The 24,860-nt window shown below is 53.7% G+C and overlaps 8 protein-coding genes across 8 annotated transcripts; 4 read left to right on the top strand and 4 right to left on the bottom strand.

Moving 5' to 3' along the window:
* Positions 1-763: 763 nt before the first annotated feature.
* CLAFUR5_02536 (Elongator complex protein 5) lies at positions 764-3,548 on the bottom strand (the record flags this gene model as incomplete). The annotated part of the gene is made up of 7 exons (XM_047901684.1): positions 764-1,203; positions 1,264-1,348; positions 1,702-2,315; positions 2,370-2,514; positions 2,576-2,848; positions 3,271-3,426; positions 3,480-3,548. The coding sequence occupies 7 exons, from the start codon at positions 3,546-3,548 to the stop codon at positions 764-766; spliced, it is 1,782 nt and encodes a 593-aa protein (XP_047757662.1).
* Positions 3,549-4,485: 937 nt separating this feature from the next.
* On the top strand, positions 4,486-5,342 carry CLAFUR5_02535 (uncharacterized protein; the record flags this gene model as incomplete). The annotated part of the gene is made up of 4 exons (XM_047901683.1): positions 4,486-4,519; positions 4,611-4,752; positions 4,811-5,130; positions 5,194-5,342. 4 exons carry the CDS (start codon positions 4,486-4,488, stop codon positions 5,340-5,342), a joined length of 645 nt encoding a protein of 214 aa, XP_047757661.1.
* Positions 5,343-7,439: 2,097 nt separating this feature from the next.
* On the bottom strand, positions 7,440-7,682 carry CLAFUR5_02534 (uncharacterized protein; the record flags this gene model as incomplete). Its single annotated transcript, XM_047901682.1, has 1 exon — positions 7,440-7,682. One exon carries the CDS (start codon positions 7,680-7,682, stop codon positions 7,440-7,442), a length of 243 nt encoding a protein of 80 aa, XP_047757660.1.
* Positions 7,683-10,134: 2,452 nt separating this feature from the next.
* On the top strand, positions 10,135-11,306 carry CLAFUR5_02533 (uncharacterized protein; the record flags this gene model as incomplete). The annotated part of the gene is made up of 5 exons (XM_047901681.1): positions 10,135-10,288; positions 10,345-10,500; positions 10,581-10,966; positions 11,034-11,211; positions 11,266-11,306. 5 exons carry the CDS (start codon positions 10,135-10,137, stop codon positions 11,304-11,306), a joined length of 915 nt encoding a protein of 304 aa, XP_047757667.1.
* Positions 11,307-11,839: 533 nt separating this feature from the next.
* On the top strand, positions 11,840-12,235 carry CLAFUR5_02532 (Calcium/calmodulin-dependent protein kinase cmkA; the record flags this gene model as incomplete). Its single annotated transcript, XM_047901680.1, has 1 exon — positions 11,840-12,235. One exon carries the CDS (start codon positions 11,840-11,842, stop codon positions 12,233-12,235), a length of 396 nt encoding a protein of 131 aa, XP_047757666.1.
* A 179-nt stretch (positions 12,236-12,414) lies between these two features.
* Positions 12,415-14,670, bottom strand: CLAFUR5_02531 (Aminodeoxychorismate synthase; the record flags this gene model as incomplete). Its single annotated transcript, XM_047901679.1, has 1 exon — positions 12,415-14,670. The coding sequence occupies one exon, from the start codon at positions 14,668-14,670 to the stop codon at positions 12,415-12,417; it is 2,256 nt and encodes a 751-aa protein (XP_047757665.1).
* A 1,258-nt stretch (positions 14,671-15,928) lies between these two features.
* On the top strand, positions 15,929-23,268 carry CLAFUR5_02530 (uncharacterized protein; the record flags this gene model as incomplete). Its single annotated transcript, XM_047901678.1, has 16 exons — positions 15,929-16,256; positions 16,312-16,519; positions 16,573-16,829; positions 16,882-17,423; positions 17,634-17,675; positions 17,818-17,926; positions 17,984-18,346; positions 18,400-18,455; positions 18,805-18,860; positions 18,922-19,169; positions 19,250-19,726; positions 19,872-19,936; positions 19,986-20,102; positions 20,209-22,928; positions 23,079-23,180; positions 23,229-23,268. 16 exons carry the CDS (start codon positions 15,929-15,931, stop codon positions 23,266-23,268), a joined length of 5,730 nt encoding a protein of 1,909 aa, XP_047757664.1.
* A 283-nt stretch (positions 23,269-23,551) lies between these two features.
* Positions 23,552-24,400, bottom strand: CLAFUR5_02529 (uncharacterized protein; the record flags this gene model as incomplete). Its single annotated transcript, XM_047901677.1, has 1 exon — positions 23,552-24,400. One exon carries the CDS (start codon positions 24,398-24,400, stop codon positions 23,552-23,554), a length of 849 nt encoding a protein of 282 aa, XP_047758439.1.
* Positions 24,401-24,860: the final 460 nt, after the last annotated feature.

The following is a 24,860-nucleotide window of genomic DNA, read 5'->3' as shown; positions in this document are numbered from 1 at the left end:
ATCTCTCCAGTCCTCGGTTCCATGTTGATGTCGGTCGAGAGTAGTGGCGCTGTCTCGGCAGTCACACTTCTTGATTCAGAACTTCTGCGCTATTGCTGTGCTCCGTCAGGCCCAAAGCTCGGTCCGTGTCCACGACTCCATCAGGTCAATGATGATCGTTGCCTTGTGCGGTAGGTCAATGGAGCCCTACAAGAGGTGTGACTCTGCCAAGATCGAGTCAAGCATCGTGTAGATAGGCTCGCTTGGGAAAATATATGTGAAACGCAGGCTGAAGCGTGTCTGATCTTGGCGTTGAATTCTCCACGGTTGCGTGTCAGCACGTCTCTAGCACGTGTGAGCTGTCAACGCCAACACGTGCAATCTGGACGTCTCGGAGTGTGGTACATCATCTTTCTGTAAATGGTCGATGGGTCTTCTGCTGCCGTTCTGTGTGCGACCACCAAAGATTGAGGATAATGTCCGAAGTTGCGCGTCCTTGGCTATCATAGCAGTGTCCGTGGCGAACCATTACGCGGTGTTTGAGGTAGATGGTCGAAGGCATGAGAAGTCTTCCTGTCCATGCAGTCTCTCCGTCGCCTGGTGCTGCGCTTGAAGCGGCACACAGACTTCATGCGCAAGACACCACACTCCGTCCACACGGCACTGTGTTGTGATTCGATAAAGATGGGCATCTCGATCCAAACCAATACTCCCAAACCCCTCGCTGGATTGACGCACGAATCTCTTCTGAGAATTTGGCCCATCATAATGCCCTTCTCACTCATCACACCCTGCTCGGACTCAAAGGCCTATTGAATCCACCAACACGATTCATATACTGCCTATACTCCACCTTCTTCACCTTATGCACCGCATAATTCCTCTCATTCCCAGGCACCTTCGTATTCTTCGTCGTGCGGAAGTCTTTGAACCCCATAATCCTCTGCATCGCCGCTTCTTCGGCTTCGTCTTCCAGCATGTCCATCATGTTCACGTCAGGTTTTGACTCCTTTTGGATGTTTGCCTTCGGGTCGGGTTCGCGCTTGATGTCTGGTCTGCCGCCCGGGCCTCGTGGTGGGCCATTTCGTTGAAAGTCGCGATCGCGGTTGTCTCGTGGTGGTGGTCCGTTGCGGGAGTTGGGCGCGTTGCGGGGTGGAGAACGATCTCGTCGGCGGTCGTCGCGGCGGTCGTTACGGCCTCGTGGGGAGCGGGAGCGGTCTTGTTCTGTGGTGGTGGTGTTAGTCACGCGAGTAGAGGAAGCCTGTCGCATGTCGCTGTACGAACCGTATCGTGGTCGGTGATTTCTGGTATCGTCTCTAGGTTGACGACGATCGTCGCGGCGACCAAAGCGATCCGACATGTTGGAGGGCTGGTGATATGCTGTGTGGATGTAATGCGAAGTAGTTCGAGGTTGAATTTACAGCTTCACTCTCGAGATCGGCAGCGAAAGAGTAGCTTCGAACTCAATCTTGCTCAATCACGTGACGTGAACACGAGGACAACGATGTGAGGCGACAAGCACACAGCATAAGTCGGGAGCATCATAGTCTTGGACCGTCATAAGCAGATCCACTCGTGATGCGACTGGGTCAAAGATAGCCTTCCTATCGACCCTCAAATCTCATCCTCCTCCTCATCAAAATCATCCTCACTCCCCATATCATACAGAATCCTCCCGCCCTCCCCACCTCCCTTCTGCGCATCAAAATAAGGCAACACAACCCCCTCCCTATCTCTCCTCTGCTTCTCCGTAAGCCCCAGCTCAAACGTCGTGTCAGCCTCTCCATCACCACCAGCAGCAGCACTACTCTCCTCAGGCGTGCGATACTGTGGATGATCTTCCAGTAGAATGACAGTCTCCTTCGGTCGCAGCGTCTGACTGCTAGAAGTGACAGCAGCTTGATGACGAGGCAAGAAATACCACTCCCTCACACCCCTTCCACTTTTCCGTCTATGCTCCATCTCCAACACCACTCCCTCACCTCCATTGGCGCCGAAGGATTGCAGGATTCCTTCGATGCCGGTTTCGAGGCCGAAGCTCGGTTCTGCATGACTGCGTTCGCGGGCGGCCTTTTTCGCGAGGATGTGGTGCAGAGAGTGTGTTGTGAAGATTGTAGTGGCGAGATAGCAGAGGAGGGTTAGTGGTGTTGGAGAATAGGGATTCTCTGACCCAGAGGGCCCGGAGGGCCCGGAGGGGGCTGAGAATGTTGGGACGTCTGTGTGATAGAGTGCTAAGAGGGAAGTTGACGGTCCGATGAAGGAGGAGAGCAGAGCTGGGAGGGTGCTGCTGTGGGTTGAGGAGAGGGGGTTGAGAGTGTCGACGATGAGGAAGTTTTCTGTTTCAGTGGTCAGTACAGAATAAATGCGTATGAAGACTAATGAGTTCCTACTCTGACTGGGTTCATTCTTCAAACACTGCACAACATCCCTCTGCCACGCCGACAACTTCTGCTTCCACGCCTCGATGAACACATCGGCACCTCTAGGCTTCCGCAGTGTTTCGAACGACACAAAGATCACCTGGACTTTCGATGCCTGTACTCATTTGATCGTCAGCCTTGCATGTAATCTGTAAGCACTTGTTTTCACGTCATACATTTGCCCGCCTTATATACTCCGCCACAAGTGCTTTCCCCGATTGCTCGAGGCTATCGAGGACGAGCGTGAATGGGGACGCGGCATCGCGTTGATTCAGCAATTTTGATATGAGTAGCAAGTTGTGTGTGCGACGATGTTGGAGAGCGGCGGGAGCCATGTTGTCTGGATGCGAAAGTTCCGATCGGCGTTCGTGATTGAAATTGCCTCGGAGTTGGGATTTGGTGGAGTCAAAAATGTTGGCAGGCACGATTGTGGGAATGAAGACGTGTGGCTGAGATAAATTCTGATGCGTATTCAATGAGAAGGTACGACGTATGCCGCAAGATTATCTGCATGTGTATCTGCTTTTTTACTCGGCCGCGTCTGGGGTTAAGGACAGGTCTCTCAAGAGTCATAGCCACGGCACAATCAAGACTCCTCCCCTACTTTCTCCTCGTGTTCAGTCTTGACCTCTTCAGCATCACCTTTGCCGTTCGTCTTCTCGTCCTTCTCAACATCGCCTCCGTCCTTGTCCTTATCCTCATCTTCGTTCTGCTTCCCACTCTCATCTTGAACACCCCAATCCAACTCTCTCTGAGCCTCCTTCCACTCATCCCACACACCCTTCTCCCTTTCCCTCCCGGCCTCAATGGCTTGATATCTCCACGCCTTCGTCTCCTTGCCCTCCCTGAGATCGTCCTGCCACCTCCGTACCTCCGCCTCAATGTAAGGTCTGTACATTGTTTGCATGGGGTTGACGTCTATGTCGTGTTGTGGCTCGCCCTCTCGTGGCGGTGGCAGCATGTCGTATAGCTTCTGACGTTCCTCTGGCGGTAGCAGTGCCCATGCTTCGTCTTTGCGGAGGATGTCCTTTTCAGGAGTCAGCGGCTGGTCATGCTGTGTCATGCTCTTGGTGCACTTACTGCGAGGTTGTCGATCTTGCCGAGTTTGGAGCTCTTATTCACGAGCCAGGTCTTTTGGTTGGGAGCCATATTGGCCTTTGATCGGTCACTGAGGTGGCGTGTGGCGTTTGTCGAGGCTGTGATAGACGTTCGTGCTGGAGATTGATGCACTGCTTTGTCAGGATGAGGAAGTCACAAGCCGACACGGCTGATCGCAGTAGCTGCGCGAGACCGCCTGCGGATGATGAGGGTGTTGACTGTGCTCAAAAGGTTACACGTGAAGAAATGGTTGACCTACCTGCTATGATCACCTACTGTACGTTGCCGTCTCTCTGCTGCGTCCTGCCGAGCTGGTGTTGGCTGAGGCCTCGTCCGAGGGCTCCTAACAAAAGAGGTGGCCGCCGTGCTTCGAAGTGCGATATTATTAGAGCCTCTACAAAACGCTCCGAGCACCGTCGACGTACGTAATGATATAGAGAGATACGCGTCGTGCGACGCTTCCGCTGCCCTTGGTCGTTGGTCTGCGTCTTCAGCGCAACGCGACGGTCCTGTAGGTCAGGCAGCTGTATGTTATGTGATGCTCTTGATCGCTGCGCTAAGTTGCAGAGAAGCTCGTGACTATCCAATTGCTCTTCGATGTGCTGTGGTTGGTGTCTTCGTCGTCGGGATTCGCGGAGGAGATTCGCGGTCGAGGTACCATGCGTCGAAGGCTTGCCACAGTCTCGGGCACATGCATTGCTCTCAAGACATCGCAAGTAGCAGTAGCAGACGGGCAATACGCTGCTCCTTCGACACGAGATCGTTGACACGTGGATGTTGAGAAGGAGTAACTTGTCATCATCAGGATGTCGCTGCCATGTCGCGTGAGCTCCACTGAAATCTGTCTTTCCCGGATCTGCAGATCCCGACCACACTTCATCTGACAATGTTCTCCGTCCTCAACTGTACGCTCTTGTGAAGTAAAGTGAGCTTGAGAACCCTTGAGAGGACCCCCGGATTCACATAGCTTCTCTCGCGCTTTTTGACGATGATCTATACAACGCAGATCGTCCGACTGGACGGTAAGACACAACACCATGGACGACATGGACGACTACTTCGTCCACATGTTGGAAGTCGACGACCCTTCTCCGGCTAACATCATGGACTCAGGCCTGACGCTCGTGGCCTCCGTCGACGATGGACAGCTCGAAGAGTTGCCAGAGCTGAAGCAGAACATCCGCCAGATCATGAAGAAACTCAACAACAACTCCGAGCCGCGCGCCAGCATTGAGAGCGATCGCAACTGCATTCAGTACATCCCACCTACCGTGAAGATGAGTAGCAAGAACGTGCAGCTAACGCGGTCGCAGCTACGTCCTTGGAGACAACATCGCATACATCGCCATCACCGAACGCAGCTACCCGAAGAAGCTGGCCGTCACCTACCTCGAAGACATCCGCAACGAGTTCCAGTCCTCCTACAAGCGCGACGACTACCTCGACCCACAGCTCCGCCCATACGCATACTCCGAGTTCGACCGCTTCCTCGACAAGACAAAGAGGACCTACCAAGATTCGCGCGCGACCGACAACCTTGGCAGGCTCAACGATGAGCTCAAGGGCGTGACCCAGGTCATGACGAAGAATATCGAGGACTTGCTGTACAGAGGCGACTCGTTGGAGAAGATGGGTGAGTATCACGAGCATGTGGAGGGCATACCGGAGAAGACACACGGCTCACATATTGATGCAGGTGACATGTCCTCGCGACTCCGTGAGGACTCAGCCAAGTACAAGCGTGCCGCCGTCCGCATCAACTGGGAGCTGCTCCTCAAGCAATACGGACCGTTCGCTGGCCTCGGTCTGGTCATCCTCATACTCCTGGTGTGGCGCTTCTGGTGAGCCCGTTGAGCCGATCGCTCTTCCAGCAACCAGTGGGTGCCATCAGCTCACAAGAGTTGATTTACACCAGAAGAGACAAGGTTGGCCTTGGTCTTCGCATACTCCTCATACTTCGAATATGGCGGTCCTGGTGACCTGCCATAGATTGGATCATCCTCACTTGGATCATCGAGGAGGTTACCTTGTTTCAGCGGCATAGCGTGGCGTTTCTCGAGGATGAGGTGGAAATGGACCGATGACCTGGAGTCCTCGCATGATACCCAAGAGCATAACGGAAACGTGCTCTCAATACCAGTACTCTTCCATGTTCTGTGTCATTGAGTGTGCTGTGCTGTCCAGTATCATATTGCCTGGTTCGTGATACTGACTTACAGGGAGATTTGGACATATGCGCATCGTGCAGGTCCAGGCGTGCTATGTGGCTGATCTGACCTTTGCCCCGAGAGAGAGGACGACGACCTCGGGACGTTCGAGAGTAGACTCAGCTGCATGCTATGCCACTCGAATGCAACCCCCTGTTGGCTCAACAACGAGCCTGGGGCCCTGGAAGCCTGGACATAGACAAGAGCGTACTCTGGCCAGATCATGCCCATGATCAGCATATGCTGACAGACCAATGCACCAGGATCCTCAGCTGAACCCCGGTCGACGATGCATACTCACTGCCCGGAATGCAGCCGGGAGTCTGCTAGCCGACGGCTGTGAACGATCTGACGTAGTACATGCCGTGCACATACAAGCATCCTTTTCCGGATCCATGACCAGACAGAGAATCCAGGAGGCGCCTAGCATTTGAGCTTCCGGGATGGTAAACCCGGTAGCTGTACCGTTCCGTCGACTCTCCTGGCAGCATTCATCCGCTTAATGATGGGCCCGTCAAGAAAGCTAAAGTGCAACCTCAGGCTGGGACTAAGCCCGGCTGGAGTATCAGTGACGTTCCGCAGACGACGAGGCCGTATATAGTAGGCAGATAAGCTTGCTTGACCATCGTCGTCAATAGTTAAGAGAGCTAGAGTGCACACCCGCCGCCAGAGACCTAGACCGGAGAGCGGCGGAATGCTACCACCTCCTACTGCCAAGCGTGCCTGTTGGAGCCAAGAGAGTTTGGTTCAACCGATCTTTGGGCAGCAGAGCCAGAATCTCGGAAAGCCCGTACTGTCAGCACCACGAGCTGCTCTGTCCAGAAGCGGACACGGGTGCCAGAGTTCGTTCCCATGATTAGACCCATTCGTGGCGTCGACGTCCTGGTGCTGCCTCGCAAGATGGTCCTGCTGCACAGGAAGCGTCGAAAGTCAAGAGAGCTAGAGTGCACCCTAACTGTTGAGTCCCAAGCAGCGAGCGTAATGGGAACGATGTATCGACCTGGGCCGGGTCCGGTGTACATACTCCAAGAATCAGCGGGCAGACAGACGTGCTGGAGGATAACGTCGATGCCTAGACATGTCCGGAAGAGAAGCGCCAGTGCGGTGTCGAAGCGATATAATAGCTTCAGTCCTGCATAGCCTGGGAAATCTCGTCGCAGTCAAAGAATATGACAAAGCGCCAAAGTGCAGTCCCAGTGCCTGGTCCCGATGCCAGCATGGAAGCAATTGCGCTCCAAGCAAGCGTTTCTGCGTCTTGGGTTCCGTGCGGGCATGCAAACCAGACAAAGAGCTGCAGTGCAAACCCGATGCTTGGTCCTAAATCCAGAGCTGAAGCATGTAAACGATCTTCGGGCGTGCTGGGATGTCAGCAGGCGGGCATGCTCCGTACCAACGGGCTGTCTGGCATGTCATAGGACCGCCTAGCCACTATGGTATCGAGGGACGCTGTGATATGCGCTTGGGCACCTACATTCTACTGCTTATACGCCGCAGTCCAGCGTATCGGCACCGGCTGCGGACGTGAGTTGGCACTCGGGAGGAGTAGCAGTTGTCCTTACAGCTTCATCTTGCTATGCTCAGCGCTCCGCCTCTTCTGCCGTCTCCGTGCCTGTCCTGCCCGACCGCACCTTCTCTTGCGCCTGCTGCTCCTGCTACAAGGTTAGCTGTGCCCTACGCGTACCGCCTGCCAAAGCGCTCCTACCTCTTCGCTGGCCTGCCTTGTCCTTCCCCAGCGTCAAGCCTTCTTCTCCTCAGCCCAGTATCGCTTCACAGTGTTGTATTGGCACTTGACTGGCAGCAACACGCGGTCGTCGCTGGGGCTGCGGAGGAGGGTTGGAGAGATTGGCGCTGTCTTGCTGGCTTGGGAGTCGGGCCGCTGTAGGGCGTAGGAGGTCTCGCGCGCTGGGAGAATGGCTGGTGCTGGGCTTTGTGGCATTGCTGCCGAGCTTGCTGTTGTCGCGTCTGCTGCCGCCGACATGCTTGCTGTTGCTGCTGTTGCGGTTGAGGAGGAGCCTGGGCTGTCTCTGTGCCTGTATCAGCGATGAAGAAGTGGAGCGCGGTGGAGGTGGTGTGGTTCTTGACGCGATGGCTCGTTCGGGATGTGGTGAAGGGTCGATGGTGCTGTGTTGTCGTGCTGCTCTGTCAATGTCGAGAGTGGTATGGTGTGAGGTTGTTGGCGTACGCAATGACAGAGTATCGGAGAAGGGCTCCGCTCGTTGCGGCTTCACATCACAGCTGCGGAGTTGGATCTTGAGCAAAAAGGCGTCAACCATTCGACAGCCTCAACCACAACGTCCCACGTGTTCGAATGACATCGGAGCTTCATCTATGGTGCAGTACCATTCTCCTCAATCGATCATGGTGTTTTAACGAGGTTGTGGTGGTGCGCAATCGCAGGGTGGACAAAAAGCCAGCAGATCGTTGCGGCTTTGCAGCTGCGGAGGTGGAAGCCGCTGGATTTGCTATCGGTCACGATATCACCACGACTACGCTCCACAACATGTTCGAAAGGATATGGAGGTCCAAGCATAGTGTATTGCGATGCTTCTCAAACAATTGCGGTGTGTTGACCATGTCGTTGTGGCGTGTTCTGGATTGTGTAGCAAACACTGCCTTGCAGCCAGAGCACATGTGAGCAGTGGAGCGGCGTCCTGCGCGAAACCTATCTACCACGATATCATCACAACGCGACGTTTCTACCTGTTCAAAAGGGTATGGAGATTCATCTATGATACACTGCCGTGCTTTTGAGCCGGTCATGGTGTTTCAGTGACGTCCCTACAGGGTGTTGTAGCAGGGAGGAGGAAATGCTGGTATCGTTCAAGCCGCATCGCCGAACACAGCTTCGCCAGCATGTCTTCCGCTGCAACATATCATCGCGTTCACACCACGATAAGGAGCTCGTGGAACATGCAGACCACATGAAAGAGTATCTACAGTCTCATCTGATACTTTTCTATGTGTGGTGAACATGTGGTGTCGCCTCTGTGGCGTGTTATGGGAGGGCAAAGGCGTCGCTGTCATTGCTCGCAAGCTCCATCAGCGGAGACGGCATCGCCAGCATATCTCATGCGCACAACGTATTCGCTGGTCCACACCACGTATAGCAGCCCTGCAACCATGCGCATTGCACGGAGGAGTATCTACAACCTCGTCTGACACTTTTCGAGATGTTTTGATGGTGCTGCACCGTTTGTGTAAGGAGCTGTCCCAAGGCAAAGCATTTGTCGTCGCAAGCAAGCCATGTCCGCAAAGCCCTCCTCGCAGCCATATCACAGGCTCTACCGCACCACACCGACCTCCTACACGATCGCAAATTGTTTGAGCCTCTTCTACGACCTCATCCTGCCCTTCTCCAACTCTTCAATGGGTGTTGTAGCGTCGTGATCGCGTGTCGCATCGTGGTGGAGGAAAGGCACAAAGCCAAAGCCGCGGAGCTGGTTTGCTGCAGCGTGTAGCATATCCTCGCCACTACAGCACGATACAGACCTCCTACACCATCGCAACAGCTTGGAGCTCCTTCTACGACATCATCTTCACCTTCTCTAGCTGTCAAAGCAATGTTGTGATGTTGTGGTTGTGTGTTGTAGCAGGATGGAGGGAAGCCATGAAGCCGAAGCCGCGGAAGTGCTTTGCTACACCACCAGCCCTGCACTACCAGAACACCACAACAACGACCTCCTACACAACATGCGACATATGGAGATGCATCTACGACCTCATGATAACCTCCTCAAGATATCACAAAAATGTTACAGCGTTGTGGTGGCGCTGTATCATAGTGTGAGGGGAAGCCGAGAGTTTCACAAGCTATATCATTTTGTAAAACAACGCTACTCCCGCCAATGAGGTAGTACGTTATCTCGTTGGTAGGCTGGGAACCTAATATTTCGACCCGTATGGTGTAATGAAATAGCACCTTAGACAGTGTAAAATTCAAGAGGAGGAACTGCTCATGCTCATGCTCGCTGCTGCTGTCGCCGCCGCCAGCCATCTACTAACCAAACAAAACAAACATTCATTAAGCCTGTTGACTAATTCGGAATCGTGTCCAGCAAAACATTCATTCAGTACTTTCAAAGTACCATACAAAGTCTTCGGACTTCTCTTTTTTGCCAATTTTTCTGGCCGTTGGTAGGACCGTGCATATCGCTGCTGCTCATCATGAGCATGGAACGGTGTCGCTTGCCATTGATAGGATGAGTGCAAGGGGGCGCTTTCGTTTTTGCTGGTGAGAGGGAGCTCAGGCACGGCGAGGATGCGTGGCAGGCATGAAGTCGAGGGGCTTTCTCTTCTTCCTTTGTTTGGCAACGATACACCCTCCGTAAACATCCACCTACACCATGGCCAGACCACGAATGCGCCCTTCGCCCTCGTAACTAAAATGGAGACCAGATCCGCCGAGAACGAGTACCCACCCTGGCTGAAAGATGCTGCGAACGAACGTGATCAGCAACGTTCTTCGTGGCATCTTTTCCGCCGTTGCGTTGGGTGCGACAGGCAAAATCATGGTGATGATTGTGGGAGTCAACGACCGCCGCAAAAGAGAGAAGACACGCTTTAGGACCCATAGTATGAGCATGGGTACGTACACCTTCACCTTGACCAGACCACGGTACGAGTACTGATGTGGCTGCCAGGTGCCGTGGTCCTTTTCGTTTTTGCATTCGGTACGACATGCAAGATCATGGTCATGATCGTGGGAGTCAGCGAACTCCGCAAGAGAGAGAAGGCACGCTTTAGGACCGTCTCGGCCTCACGATCGATCGCAGCAGCATTCCACCACACAGCTAGAGGTACCTCGGGAGGAAATTGGGTTCCTCAGCCCACAAGCGATAGGGTAGCCGCCAGAGCCCGGGCATCACGCTTGCGTCAGGCCAGCCAGCAGATCACGAGAGGACGAAGCCTAATCCCACCAGTTCGTTGCTAGCGAAGCTAGCAGTGAAGCTCATTTCCCTCCTCTCTGCGTTCCACAGAAGCGGAAAGGCCCCAGCTCCAGTCCCAGCTCAAGCTCTAGCCGCAACGCCAAGATCCAACGCCCATAGTATGAGTATGGGTCCATCCGGCTCACCTAAGGGTCCCTTTACAACCGACCGTCAGAGCAAGGCCGAATGCCAAAGGCATACGATCGGCGATCAAGAGCTTGCACATCTCGACCAGGAAGTCGATGCTCGTACTGGCGAAGTCACGCTCGCCTTCACAGACATCAAGAACAGCACAACCAGCTCGCCCGATGTCAAAGCGCAAGAACAACACTGGCGTGTCCGAAGCCTCGACCTTATCTCGCACGGCAGACACCAGAACCGCGATCAACTACGACGTCACGCAGGACGAGATCACGGATAAGAGCTTGGGGACTCGGGCGCGGCACACCGCTGCTGCAGCCGCTGGGCAGCAAACAGCCTCTGGCGACCGCGACTTCCACCAAGCACGCAAGGACGACGCTGTGCCGCTGTCGAAGATCGGATGGGGTTTGCTTACCCAGTCACGTCAGGCGATGGACACTGGTAAACAGGGCTCACTCACAGAGGAGTGAAAGGGCACTGATGCGATGTGAGCAGGACAAATGACGGACAAGATGATCCATATGACAGACCTCTGAGCACCATCGGCGGACACAAGCGACAGCGAACGAGCCCTGGAACCATGTCTGCACGACCGATCAGTCAATAACGTTCAGCCATGATCGAGCACAGAACTGCGTCATGCTCAAGAAGGGGCATGGTAGTGCTGTCGCGCGCTCATAACTCACAGCTGCTCCACGTACGCTGAGAGACTGCAGTCTGTAGCCTGTCAGTGTATATCACTTGCCGGCCTTACCGACTGCTGCGGCTTCAGAAGTCACCTCCACGGCATGGTTGTCACTGGCCCTCGCCAGCAATATACACCGGCCGCACCACGCAGCAGCAGCATCCTGGAGCGCAGCTTGACCATGGGATGACGAGATGCAAAACAACTGTCTCCGTCGAAACGGCGGTAACATCATCTGTTGTGAATTGAAGAGCCATGCTCTGCAACACACAGCAGAAGAACCACGCAGCCTGAGTACCACTTCGGCACGTTGACGACTGAGCCATATCGACGGAGACGATTGTCGGTGGGGCACTGAATTCTTCGGTACGTATAGCCTCCTATATGGCACGTGCTCGCCTGAAGAGAGGTATCGACGTGGTCAAGCTCGCCAACCGCATCGAGGCACTCAAGATGCAGGAAGACGAGGAGGAAGATGTGCCTGCCGACCCGATTGCTGCGGCCGATCAGTCTATCAGCCATCGGCACGGTAGTACCACGAGCACCTCGTCTCTGGCGCCTCCTGAGCATGAGCCGCAAAGGAAGCGGAGTCTTGGTAAGCTGGCGAAGAGTGCAATCATTCTGTCACAACCCGGCTCCTTTCCTGGATTTGGAGAGCACATCGACTCGACGACATTCGAGCAGATGGGTCTTGTTGACATGAGGTCTTGGTCAGCTGGCGAAGAGTGCAGTCGTCCTGTCAGTGCCGCGCTTCTTCCCTGGATTTGGAGAGCACATTGACTCGATGAAATTCGAGCAGATGGGACTTGTCGACATGGAGGGCACACTGGCATTTCGTAGGGAAAGAAATTTGCCGTTGGCGAGAGTCGCAGTGGTTTGATCTCAGCCGCAAGATCCAGCGTCCAGCAAGATGTGGTTGAATGTCACAATGCACAGTTGAATGTCTTTATAAAGTCTACTTAAGAGTTCAGCGACTGAAGCACGCTCTCCCGCTTCGTTAGCATTTCCTCCCACTCCGCCTCCGGCTCACTGAGCACGGTGATCGCTCCCCCAGCGCCAACACGCCAGTCAGCATCGTCATCCCACTTGAAAGCAGTCCTAATCACCACAGAGAAATCACCGCCACCACCGACGTCGAAGTACCCAATCACCCCACTGTACAGACTCCTCGGCTGGCCACGTTCGATCTTCTGGAGCAGCTCACAAGACCGCTTCTTCGGAGCTCCAGTCATGGAGCCCGGCGGTAATGATGCCGCAAGAACAGATGCGCCTGACGCATTCGTACCGAGATTCCCTTCAATGACAGACACGAGCTGATAGACAGTCTCATACTCCTCCACGGACATCAGCTTCGGCACACGGACTTGATTCTCCCCAATCACGCCAGCGAGATCATGGCGAATAAGGTCCACAATCATCAAATTCTCCGCACGCTCCTTCGCCGACCCAAGAATCTCCTCAGCCTTCTTCCTCGTCATGTCTGGTCCTTTCTTGACTGTGCCCTTGATGGGGCGGAACTGGCATTGTCCTCTGCGGGACCAGGATAGGAAGCGTTCGGGACTGGTGCTGGCGATGGAGAGGCCTGAGGCGTTGGGGGAGGAGATGTGGAGGTAGGAGCTGAAGGGGGCGGGGTTCTTGAGGCGGAGCTTGCAGTAGAGGGACCAGGGGTCTGCTGGGGTTTGGAGAGTTGATTGATCGGTGAGGCAGAGTTCGTAGGATTCGCCGGCTCGGAGCTCGGCTTGGCAGGCTTTGACTTGGTTGATGTAGATGTCCTGGGCAGGGCCTGTAGATAGATTCGCGGAGACCAGGTCTGCGGGGAGGTGCTGCGGAGGGTTTGGCTTCGCGGCCAGGTTTTGGAGCTGAGATCGAGCTTCTTGCACCCATTCAGTGTCGTCAGGGCGGATTGACTGGATGTATGCGATGCCAGTGGTGTGGTCGATCACGATACTCCTTTCTACAAAGGTAAACAGCAAGTCTGGCCTCGAAGGGTTGACATCGCAGGGTCTGACTTCAATCGTCTCCAGGCCAGCTTCATACGAGACATAGCCGATGAGGCCGCCCCAGAATGTCGATTTCGCTGGCCCCTCGACCATGCGTCGTTCCCGCATATACTCGTCGATGTATAAGAAGACCTCGTCTATGGTGGTCGGTCTACTTGAAATGATCGTGTCGTCTTCGATCACTTCTAAAATTCTGCGGTTCGTGAAATAGCGTATCTGATTCGATTTCACGCCAGGTAGGCCAATTATGCTGGTGTGGCCAGTTTTGGAGTTGATGGGTTGATTGTTTCGCAGACCTGATTCAAGTAGCAGCGGTTCTCCAGTGTTGGTACTGTCCCGGAAAGATTCGACGATGGCCGCGACATCCGGCAGATCTCCTTCCGCGGTACGCCAGGTGACAGTTCTCCCAGATACACTTTCTGCCTCAACGTCGACCGTCGGCTTGCCGACATCAACGTCTTCTGCGGCGTCATCCACTCTCTGCACATCGGAAAGACGTCCCCATTTCCGCCACCGACAGGCTTCACTCCACCAGTTCGCAACGAGTTTCTGTCCTTCTTGGTTGGTGCAGATCGACTCGGGGTGGTACTGGACGGCCCAAAATGGCTTGTCACAGTGCCGCACGGCCATCAAGATTGGACCATTGTTCACGTTCAGCAGATTCCAGGCTAGTGGCTTGAGATGTGGGCATCGTTGAGATGGCTTCCATGCGTGATCTTCCGGATCACCATCGCTCTCGGGGGAATCTCGGCCACTGGTATGACCTGTCTCGAGCTGAACGTGCAAAGAATGATATTGGGTGGCAACAATCTTTCCCGTGTTTGAGAAGATATCATCGCCGCAGTGCTCAACGATAGCCATGATCCCGTGTCTCGGCTCAAGCAGTTTGACGACATTGCCGCCATAGGCGAGACAGAGGCTTTGGAAGCCGAGACAGATCCCAAGAACAGGCAAGAGGTGTTCGTGCGGAAGATCCCATAGCTTTCCAATCAATCCAATGTCCCCGGCGTTCGCAGGATGTCCAGGTCCTGGGCCTGCAGCCACTGCATCGTAGCCATCGAGATGGCTGTAGAACACTTCGTCGTTGAGGACGAAGCGAGGATCGTCTATCTTAATGCAATCGACAGCCACAGAAAGCTCTGCTCGCAGCAAAGCGATAATCGAGTTCGAGAATGAGTCGTAGGCGTCAATGAACAGTATCTTGTGGCGCTGCATGTAGTTGTGATGTGGTGTTTTGCCCTGTGGGATGTCAAGATCCGGATGTCCAAGTGGTCCGCTTCGGAGGATCACGGAAGCAACCCTCGAGTGTGTCTTCAGGCCATGCTAGCACGGAAGGAAGCCGACGTGCTTGACATTGTCCTTTGATGGCATGACCAAGAAAAGTCTTCGGTCCGTCGCCGGGTCCACACTTTCCAGAGCCGACCCGGAACCTTTTCTTCTGCCTTCCTCACGAGTGACAACAATCACCCGAACTCACTCATCATCACGCCCTCCAACCGAAGCCATCGACAACACCTGTTCCCATCACCAAGATGCATGAAAGGTGGTCAGCCGGCTGCGCGAGCGGCGATGTGCTACCGTGCAATACGATGCGCAAGATATTGACGCCCAGGAGACTACCACGACCGCGTGCATCACAGACGGCAGGGTTGTGTACCGGTCGCTAGCAGAGTAGTACTGATATTGAGTCTGTTGTTTCGCAGAGGATCGATGCCAGAACAGACAATGAACAAGACTTGGTTGTGTCTGGCATCATACCGTGCACACTCAAGCGAATGTGCTCGTCATTCCACATCCGGGACGACAGCGCATGCTTGTCTCTGCCAAGTAGTGGTCGACGGCTATCCACATTTCGCCATCCTCCAGGAATGCACAAGCTAGGAGGGTGGGAGGTAGTCAACGAGACGCAGAAGTGCCGTACTGGCTGGGTCAGCGCAAAGACGAGGACGACTTTCCGCATACGTTGATGACGTATTGATCGTCTATCTACTGTGACACTGATCTTTGATTCGCTTGGTCATCAAACACGCTATCTCACGTGTGCCGATGTGAGCGTCGCCATCTACGACACGCGACTTCCACTTTACACCTTGCACTTCAATCACCATCGTGAAGTATACTTCGCATCTTTCGAAATCATATGCGTGTCATCTGACGATGCACACTAGTATTGAACCACGGAAACATATCACAGTCTGCGGCCAGTCGCTTCTGCATACCTCTTTCACGCGTCACCACCAAAAAGTCCGCATGAGAATCACGCGTGTCACGCTATTCAACAATGCCACCATCTTCCGCAGAGCACCTACTCGCATCGAGCGTTATGCGCGGAGAGGTGCCCGCTTCCACGACAACAAGTACCAAGACTGACGAGATAACTTCGTGAATCTAGGTTGGGTCGCGCGGCACAGCGGGCTCCACTGCTGCATTCCAACCCAGATGCAAGGTAAATACGGCATGTCTCCTTGTGTTGATGGCAAGTGTCGACCCAGGATTATGGCCATATACATCGACTTCCCGTCTCTCCTCGCAAGAAGACTTGGTTGCGGCTCGTGGCTTGTTTCTTGGGACGATGTTAAGCCCTTTCTGCCGTGTCGCGGCACTGTTCGCCGCGCTATTCACATTGACAGATGCTCAGGCGCAGACGGTCACGACTCTTACGCTCAATGCATTGGCAACCGACGCGCCCACCAATGTCTTCACGATTCCTACCACAGCGGCATGGTGTTCAGCCGGCGGCACAGGTGTACCAGGTCCCAGTCCGGCTCCACCGGTTGGTGGTGTATACAACGATATCAATGGTATGGACACGAGACCTTCGATGAGTCTTCAGTCATAGTATTCATCGTGCTCCAGGCAATTACTGGAGAGTGCAGTGCGCATACGACTGGACGGACAACACTGTCATGGGCATCATGTATCCTGGAGATCCAGCCTCAGGTGCCGTGACGAATGGTCAAGGTCTGTTCTCTTGCTTTCAGGGCTGTGCTAAAAGACCTGGGTGTGTTGGTTTTGTGTACTACGGTACAACTACAGGTGCACGAACTGGTGCCGGGCTATGCTTGTGAGACCTTTCAAAATATCGCTGTCTTTTGATGGCCAGCTGACAGGGTCTAGAAATCGTATACGGGGCGGCAGGAACACTGGAAGCCTTTACTACAGCAACGGCTGCAATCCGGGCAACACAGGTTGCAATCCTGCCAACAGAGATGATCAGCGAAAGGTTTACGCTGCTGGATATCTGCTCCAATCCAGCCCGACCCTACTCTGCCCGTATTACGATGGTCAGATCTATACTGATAACAGTGGGGTTCAATGGGAGATTTTCTGTGGCTGGTCAGGTCCAGTGCCAGGCACAACCGCTCAAGTCGAGAGTGAGTCGTACACAAGCGACCGGGTGTTCAAATATACTGATTCGTAAACCAGACCTGCCAGCGTGCATCAGCCAGTGTGCTACACGGACTCAAGCCGCCGCCTCCTGCGTGGGAGTCCAGTATGCATACAGTCCCACGGGTGAACAAGTCCCAGGTGCCGCAGCGACCACTCACGGATCATGCACTTTTCACGTAGGACAACAGGCCCGTCCAGTCGGAGGAGGCACCACGCAGTACAACTACGTACGTCGATATGCCGCAGCCTCTGCAGCTCCTGCTCCTACCTTTGGACAGACTTTCCCGAGCACCAACGATCCCACCGTGATCTGTCCCGACTATAACGGCCAGACATACTACAATCGATACAACGTGCCGTACGATGTTGCCTGCGGTGCAGATTGGGGAGGTGGAGCGCCCGGCAACATGTTTGGACCAATTGTCACCCCCGATTTTGACTCCTGCATGCTGTATTGCGACAACTATGCAGGTTGCGGTGCAGTGGTGTATAGCAACAGCAATAACCAGTGCTATGGCAAGCAGCCTGCGTCGAATGGAGGCTATTTTACGTCGATGACGGGGAGTGCGTTCGTGGCTGTGAGGAATAATGCTCTCGCTTCAGCTGTAGCGAGCTCTTCGCCGCAAGGGTTCATAACTACGACGACATCTTCATCCTCCCCCGCGGCCCCGACGACGACGACGACGACGACGACGACAACCACGACAACTTCCTCGTCTTCTATCGCAAATCAGGTCACGTGAGTATAAAAGATGCGAATGTTGAAGCATTGCTGATGAATTTGATAGCTTCACCACTGTCTCGGTCTCGATCTCAGTGCAGACAATAACGTAAGTAAATTCATATTACACGAGGCGACTATGAGATACCGCACGCCACTCGACCGATAGCAGGGGCCTCAACCGGCACAGCTTTTCAGCTTCAAGACGGCCGATCTGTCTCTCCCCTCGTTCGGCTGCTAACCATTACCAGTTACAGCTCAATTTTCACGACATCCTTTGGGCTAACGACAACAGCCATATCGACGCGCGAAATCACTTATACCTCTTCATTAACTATCACGAGCCTCGTGCCGACTACAGTAACAAGCCTCGTCCCAACAACTGCAACTAGTATCGTAGTCTCTACGAGTGTACAGCCAGCGGTGACTTTCACGAGCCTTATCAGTCTTCCACAGGGCACAACTACCTCAATATCTATCCAACCCGCCTCAACTCTGCGGATCACTTCGACTTTGCCGGCAGTTACCTCCACTTTGCCGGCATCCACGGCTACGACCACGGCCACCAGTGTTGTTATCTCTACGAGCATCCAACCAGCGGTGACATATACGAGCCTTATCAGTCTTCCACAGGGCACGACCACATCAATATCTATCCAGCCCGCTTCAACTCTACTGATAACCTCGACCTTGCCTGCCTCTACGGCCACAACTACGGCCACCGCTACTTTCACCCCGCCAGCGGTCACGACGACTTCGATCTCCCTTTCGTCGTATCCGGTAAGTTCTCGTCCAGGGAGATACTTCGCAGATTGCTGACATGATTCGTCCAGGTCACTTACACGACTTTATCCTCTTATCCTGTGACGCAAACCTCGATATCTATCTCGTGAGTTGCCCCTAGAAAATTCCGGGAACTTTTTGCGTCCTTCATTCGAGTTGCCACTTCAGAGCTAATTCTTCATCCAGAATATCTTCATATCCTATCACATTCACCACTACGACAAGTTTTGGAGTCACAGTCACGTCTGTCTCGACAGCTGAACGAACAATAACGGCCACTTCTCTGTCGATCTCGCTATCATCTTACCCTGTAACCATTGTTAGCACGACAGTCTCTTTCTATGGCGTCACGACCACCCCACCACCGGTCACAACAACTTCGATTTCGCTTTCGTCTTATCCGGTATGATCTCATTGCGGACGATTCGTCCAGGCTGCTAACGCTTTTCTGACAGATTACCTACACAACACTGTCCTCTTACCCTGTCACGCAAACCTCGATTTCGGTCTCGTGAGTTGCCCCACGAAGCTCAAATTTTCTCGCTTGCTTAGAGCTGACTTCACATCAATAGGGTTTCATCATATCCAGTAACATTGACCACTACAACAAGTTACGGATTCACGGTTACCTCTGTGTCCACGTCGGTCCAATCGATCACGTACACATCTCTCTCCGTCTCGATATCGTCTTACCCCGTCACTGTCGTCAGTACGACAGTATCTTCGTACGGCGTCACGACAACACAGCCGACGACAATAGTCTCCACGAGCTTGAGTGTTAGCAGCTTTGGAGTGACCACGACGCAGCCTACAACGATTGGTAAGGCTCTTCCCATGACTTTAGCCATCGTGCGAAAGAGCTGTGCTTTTGACAATCATCCTGTACTGACGGATTGACAGTCTCGACATCCTTGAGCAGCTACGGAGCTACCTCAACCCTCATCAGTACACAAGTCTCGACCTTTGTGACCAGCATTCCCTACACGCTTACATCAACGACAATCCTTGTGAGCACCCAATTCACCACATACGTCACCTCGCTGGTCTCGACGGCACCTCCAGTCACGGTTGTATCGACTATCCTAAGCAGCTACCCATACACAACTTTGCTGGTTTCCACAGCTTCAGTCACAGTTCCTACGACTATTTACAGCACGATCTTGAGCAGCTACCCCTACACTACAACGCTTGTGAGCACCCGGGACATCACCTCGACCTTGCCAGCTTCCACCGTTACTACCCTGTCGAGTTATGGAGTTACGACAACATCGGTCTCGGTTTCTAGCTATCCATTTACTGTGCTGTCAAGCTTTCCGGTAACTACAACCAATGTCGTGACAAGTACACAGCTCTCGATACAGGTCACTACGGCGCAAGGTGAGTTGATGCTTGCAAGCATGATATTGAGGCGTAGGAGGTGAAGTCTATATTCAGCTCGTGCCGTCCATCTGCCGATGTTTGACCGACGCATCACATGCAACGCATCGTGTTCGAAGAGATTTCTAGGCTGACGATTCTACAGGAACTACAGTAACCCAGACATCCACGAGCCTGGTTGTGAGCACGGTTCTGTCCAGCTACTACATTGTGAGTTTCGAACTCAAGCGTGCGGCACCCATACTGACCTCGTCATCAGACCACAACTTCAATTAGCGAACGGCCAACCACCATCGTTTCTACGTACGTCAGCAGCGTAACGACGACCGCAGTCACCACGCAGTCTGCGAGCACAATTACCACCACTGCACCCACGGTACGTAAGGCCACGCCATCCCGTATCCTTCTTTGGAACCAGGTTTTCCTTTGGAACCAGACCTTCCCTTGTAATATGATATTCTCGCTGACTCTCGCATTTTCAGACCATCGTATCGACATCCCTAATCGTCTCTACGAGCATCCAGCCAGCGGTCACGTTTACTAGTTTGCAAGGCACAACCACGGTGCTTTCGATCCAGCCAGCCTCTACCCAATTCATTACTAGCACCCAGGTCAGTACCGCACCGGCAAGTACGATTACGCAGACAACCGTCTCCACGAGTCTTGTTGTATCGACGAGTATCCAGCCTGCGGTCACCTTTACGAGCCTACAGGGTACTACAACGGTGCTTTCTGTTCAGCCAGCTTCGACCCAGCTCATCACGAGTACCCTAGTGAGCACCGCACCTGCTAGCACGGTCACCCAGACGACCGTCTCGACAAGCCTTGTTGTATCAACGAGTATCCAGCCTGCGGTCACCTTTACGAGCCTGGAGGGTACTACAACGGTTTTGTCTGTTCAGCCAGCTTCAACGCAGCTCATCACGAGTACCCTGGTCAGTACAGCGCCTGCTAGTACTGTCACCCAGACAACGGTTTCAACAAGCCTTGTTGTATCAACGAGTATCCAGTCTGCGGTCACCTTTACGAGCCTGCAGGGTACTACAACGGTTCTGTCTGTTCAGCCAGCTTCAACGCAGCTCATCACTAGTACCCTCGTCAGTACAGCGCCTGCCAGCACAGTCACGCAAGTCAGTACACAGCCAGCGAGTACGGTCACGAGCTTGGTCATCTCAACCAGTATTGCACCCGCTGTCACCTTCACATCTCTCCAGGGTACAACGACGGTTCTCTCCGTTCAGCCAGCATCAACTCAACTCATTACAAGCACGCTGGTTACTAGTGAAGTCAGCACAGCTCCTGCAAGTACAGTGACGCAAATTAGCACAGCTCCAGCGAGTACGGTCACGAGCTTGATCGTTTCGACAAGCGTCGCCCCTGCGGTCACTTTCACGTCTCTCCAAGGCACGACAACGGTCTTGTCCGTCCAACCTGCATCGACTCAATTGATCACGAGCACCCAAATCACGACAGCTCCAGGGACTACCATAGTCTCGACTTTTGTTTCCACACAGGTCAGCACAGCTCCTGCGAGCACAGTCACGAGCCTCATCATTTCGACTAGCATCGCTCCTGCAGTCACTTTCACATCTGATCTGGGCACGACAACGATTTTGTCTGTACAGCCTGCATCAACCCAGCTTATTACAAGTACTCAGATTACGACGGCTCCAGGGACTACTATAGTCTCAACCCAAGTGTCGACTGAGGTTGGCACAGTTACAAGCCTCATCGTTTCGACAAGCATCGCCCCTGCAGTTACCTATACCAACCTGATCACCCTCCTTGAAGGCACGACGACGGTTCTTTCAATCCAGCCTGCATCGACCCAACTCATTACAAGTACCCAAATCACTACGGCCCCAGGAACAACCGTCACATCGAGTGTGGTGTCGACCTTGGTAACGACCGAAATCAGCACGGCCCCTGCCAGCACGATCACAAGCCTAATCGTCTCAACTAGTATTGCACCAGCAGTCACATACACCAATCTGATTACCCTTCCGGAGGGAACTACGACAGTGCTCTCGATACAGCCGGCTTCAACAGAGCTCATCACCAGTACGCAGATCACTACAGCTCCGGGCAGTACAGTCGTGTCCAGTGTCGTGTCAACCTTGGATCGTACCACAACTGCTCCGGGAAGTACAATCACCGAGACCACTCAGGAAGTATCCACAAGCCTCATCATCTCGACTAGTGTAGCTCCTGCCGTGACGTTTACTAGTCTTGTAAGCCTTCCCGAAGGAACCACGACCGTGCTTTCGATCCAACTAGCATCAACGGAGTATATTACGAGTACCCAGCTCAGCACCATTGTATCCACTTTGGACCGCACCACGACGGCTCCTGGGAGTACAATCACGGAGACAACCCGGGAGGTCTCCACGAGCCTCATAGTATCAACTAGTGTGGCTCCAGCGGTGACGTTCACAAACGTTGTCACTCTCCCTGAGGGGACCACGACGATACTATCAGTACAGCCTGCATCAACGGAGTACATCACGAGCACCGAGGTCAGCACGGCCCCAGCCAGCACCGTTGTCTCCACTTTGGACCGCACAACGACTGCTCCTGGAAGCACGATCACGGAAGTCTCTACAAGCTACATCGTCTCGACCAGTGTAGCTCCAGCGGTGACATTCACGAACCTTGTCACTCTGCCGGAGGGCACCACCACAGTACTTTCAGTGCAGCCTGCGTCAACTGAGTACATTACAAGCACACAAGTCAGCACGGCCACTTTTATCTCCAGCGTAGTCTCAACACTCGATCGGACAGAAACGACCACCAGTATCGCCATCTCTACGAGCGTCCAACCAGCGGTGACATTCACAAACCTTATCACTCTGCCGGAAGGAACCACTACTGAGCTGTCCATTCAGCCAGCTTCAACACTGTTCATTACTTCCACGCTCCCACAAGCCACGAGTACGCTGGAACAAACGACGACCACTATCGTCATTTCAACGAGCGTCCAACCAGCGGTGACATTTACAAGTCTTATCAGTCTGCCGGAGGGCACGACTACGGTCCTCTCAATCCAGCCTGCTTCAACACAGTTCATTACTTCAACGCTTCCGCAAGCCACCAGCACTCTTCAGAGGACGACCACTGATGTCTCGATCCTGGTGACCACTTTGATCTCCTCGGTTCCGCCGGTTACTATGACGACATCTGTTCCCTACACTGTGCTTTCGAGGTAAGTTATGAAGGGTGGAGGCGACCAGCAGTGATTCGGCCAGTTCAAATGGTCAACGCTTGCAATACTTGGCCTCTGCATGTCCTGCTCAAGGCCAGCTATCAAACCACTGTCACTGCCCATCGAGCATGACTAACTGTTCTTCTGCAGCTACCCGGTCACGACCACCCTAGTGTCATTGCAGGATGTCACATACACAACTTCTTTCGTTTCGACATCGCTTGTGGTCACCACAGTGTCAGGTATGGCCAGGTCCTGGCTAGGGGCGAGCCCACTGATGGCAAGGCTGACAATCATTAGGGAGCGCCATTACGGAGACGACGACATCTGTCGTCTTTAGCGACATAATCAGCACACGGGAGATCACTTACACTACCAGCTATGCTGAGGTACGTACCGCGCGAGATGGACTATCCCAAACAATAGCTTATCATAAGATAGACTACCACAGCAGTTAGCTTACAGCAGACAACGGTCATCAGTCTGCAGCCGGCAAGCACCATCATATCAACAGTTTCTGGGCCAACTCAGACACTCCAGACCACCGTACCCACCACAGTCTCAGGACCCACGCAGACCGCCACGACGATTTCGACGCAATTCGGCAAGACTTGCTATCTCCTTCAAGGGACAATCTCTTGCCTGAGCGATGAGGTGAGCTCGACCTCTTTGGATGTTGCAACAACATCGTCGACGGTAAGCTCACAAACGAGTAGGAGCTCGAAGAGCTCGGATACCCAGACGGCACCTTCGACCGCCGCTGATGGTAGTATTTCGAGCTTGCTTTCATCTTCAGTGACGAGTTCTGATGGGGAGATTTCATCCGTCATCGGACGCTCTTCAGGACAAGCTTCGAGTACGACGACTTCTAGTGTGGGCCTGGCAACTTCGCCGAGTGCACAGACGAGCTCGTCCGTGATCATATCACCGGAGCCAGCTAGCAGTCCTTCATCCTCATCACTTCCGTCTCCGACTTCCCTGAGGTCGAGCACCGAATTGAGCTCATCTTCAAGCTTGAGTCTGAACACACCTTCCTCGTCTGCTCCTACGACTACTTCGACTTCTTCGCCAGCCACATCAAGCAGCTCAAATGTGCAGGCAAGCAGCGGTACCTCCAGCTCTAGCCAATCTGCTTCGGCAGGGAGATCCACTTCATCTTCGATCACGCCTCCGAGCTCCAGTCCATCTTCTACAGCAGTGGAAGCCACGTCGTCAGCGATCGTATCCTTGAGCTCCAGCCCATCTTCGACAGCAGCGGGATCCGCTTCATCAAACTCAATCACGAGCAGCGCCCCTGATATCGCTACCTCTTCATCAACGAGTGATGCCACATCCTCTCCAACCCTATCTTCAAGCCCGTTGGACTCCTCCACGACATCAAGCAGCTCCGAGACACCGCCAAGCAGCAGCACTTCAGAAGCCATCGCCCCGACAACGACTGAACTCACCTCCTCTTCTGCCGACATCCCCATCTCAACGACTCTTCAGCCGTCCTCTCCCGCCATTTCAACATCCACGCCAACCACCCTGGACTCACCAACTCCTCAACTCCCCTCATCCTCACCATCAAGCACCACTCGCTCGAGATCCAGCACATCCTTCTCCTACACCTACCCACCAACATCCGTAGTCTTCTACTTCACCCGAACATCCGCCACCGCCACCATCCCCACTACAGCAACCGTAGAAGGCGAAGCACCTCCACTCCCAGCTTACACGCCTTTACCGCCTTGTCCCGGATCGGTCGAGGATACTTGTAGTGATCCAAGTAAAGCTGGGCTGGGTGAGTCGACTTGTGTTAACGAGAATGCGCAAGCGTACTCGGTCAATTGTGGGATTGTTTATGTGGGGGATGTGATTCCTGATGATCAGATTGTTTATCCGCCGTATGGGTCGGAGATGGCGAGGAGACGCGGTGTTGATGGGGAGCTT

The sequence above is a fragment of the Fulvia fulva genome, chromosome 2, assembly GCF_020509005.1.
Source record: "Fulvia fulva chromosome 2, complete sequence".
Taxonomy (NCBI): domain Eukaryota; kingdom Fungi; phylum Ascomycota; class Dothideomycetes; order Mycosphaerellales; family Mycosphaerellaceae; genus Fulvia; species Fulvia fulva.
This window is presented reverse-complemented; position numbering and strand designations above follow the sequence as displayed.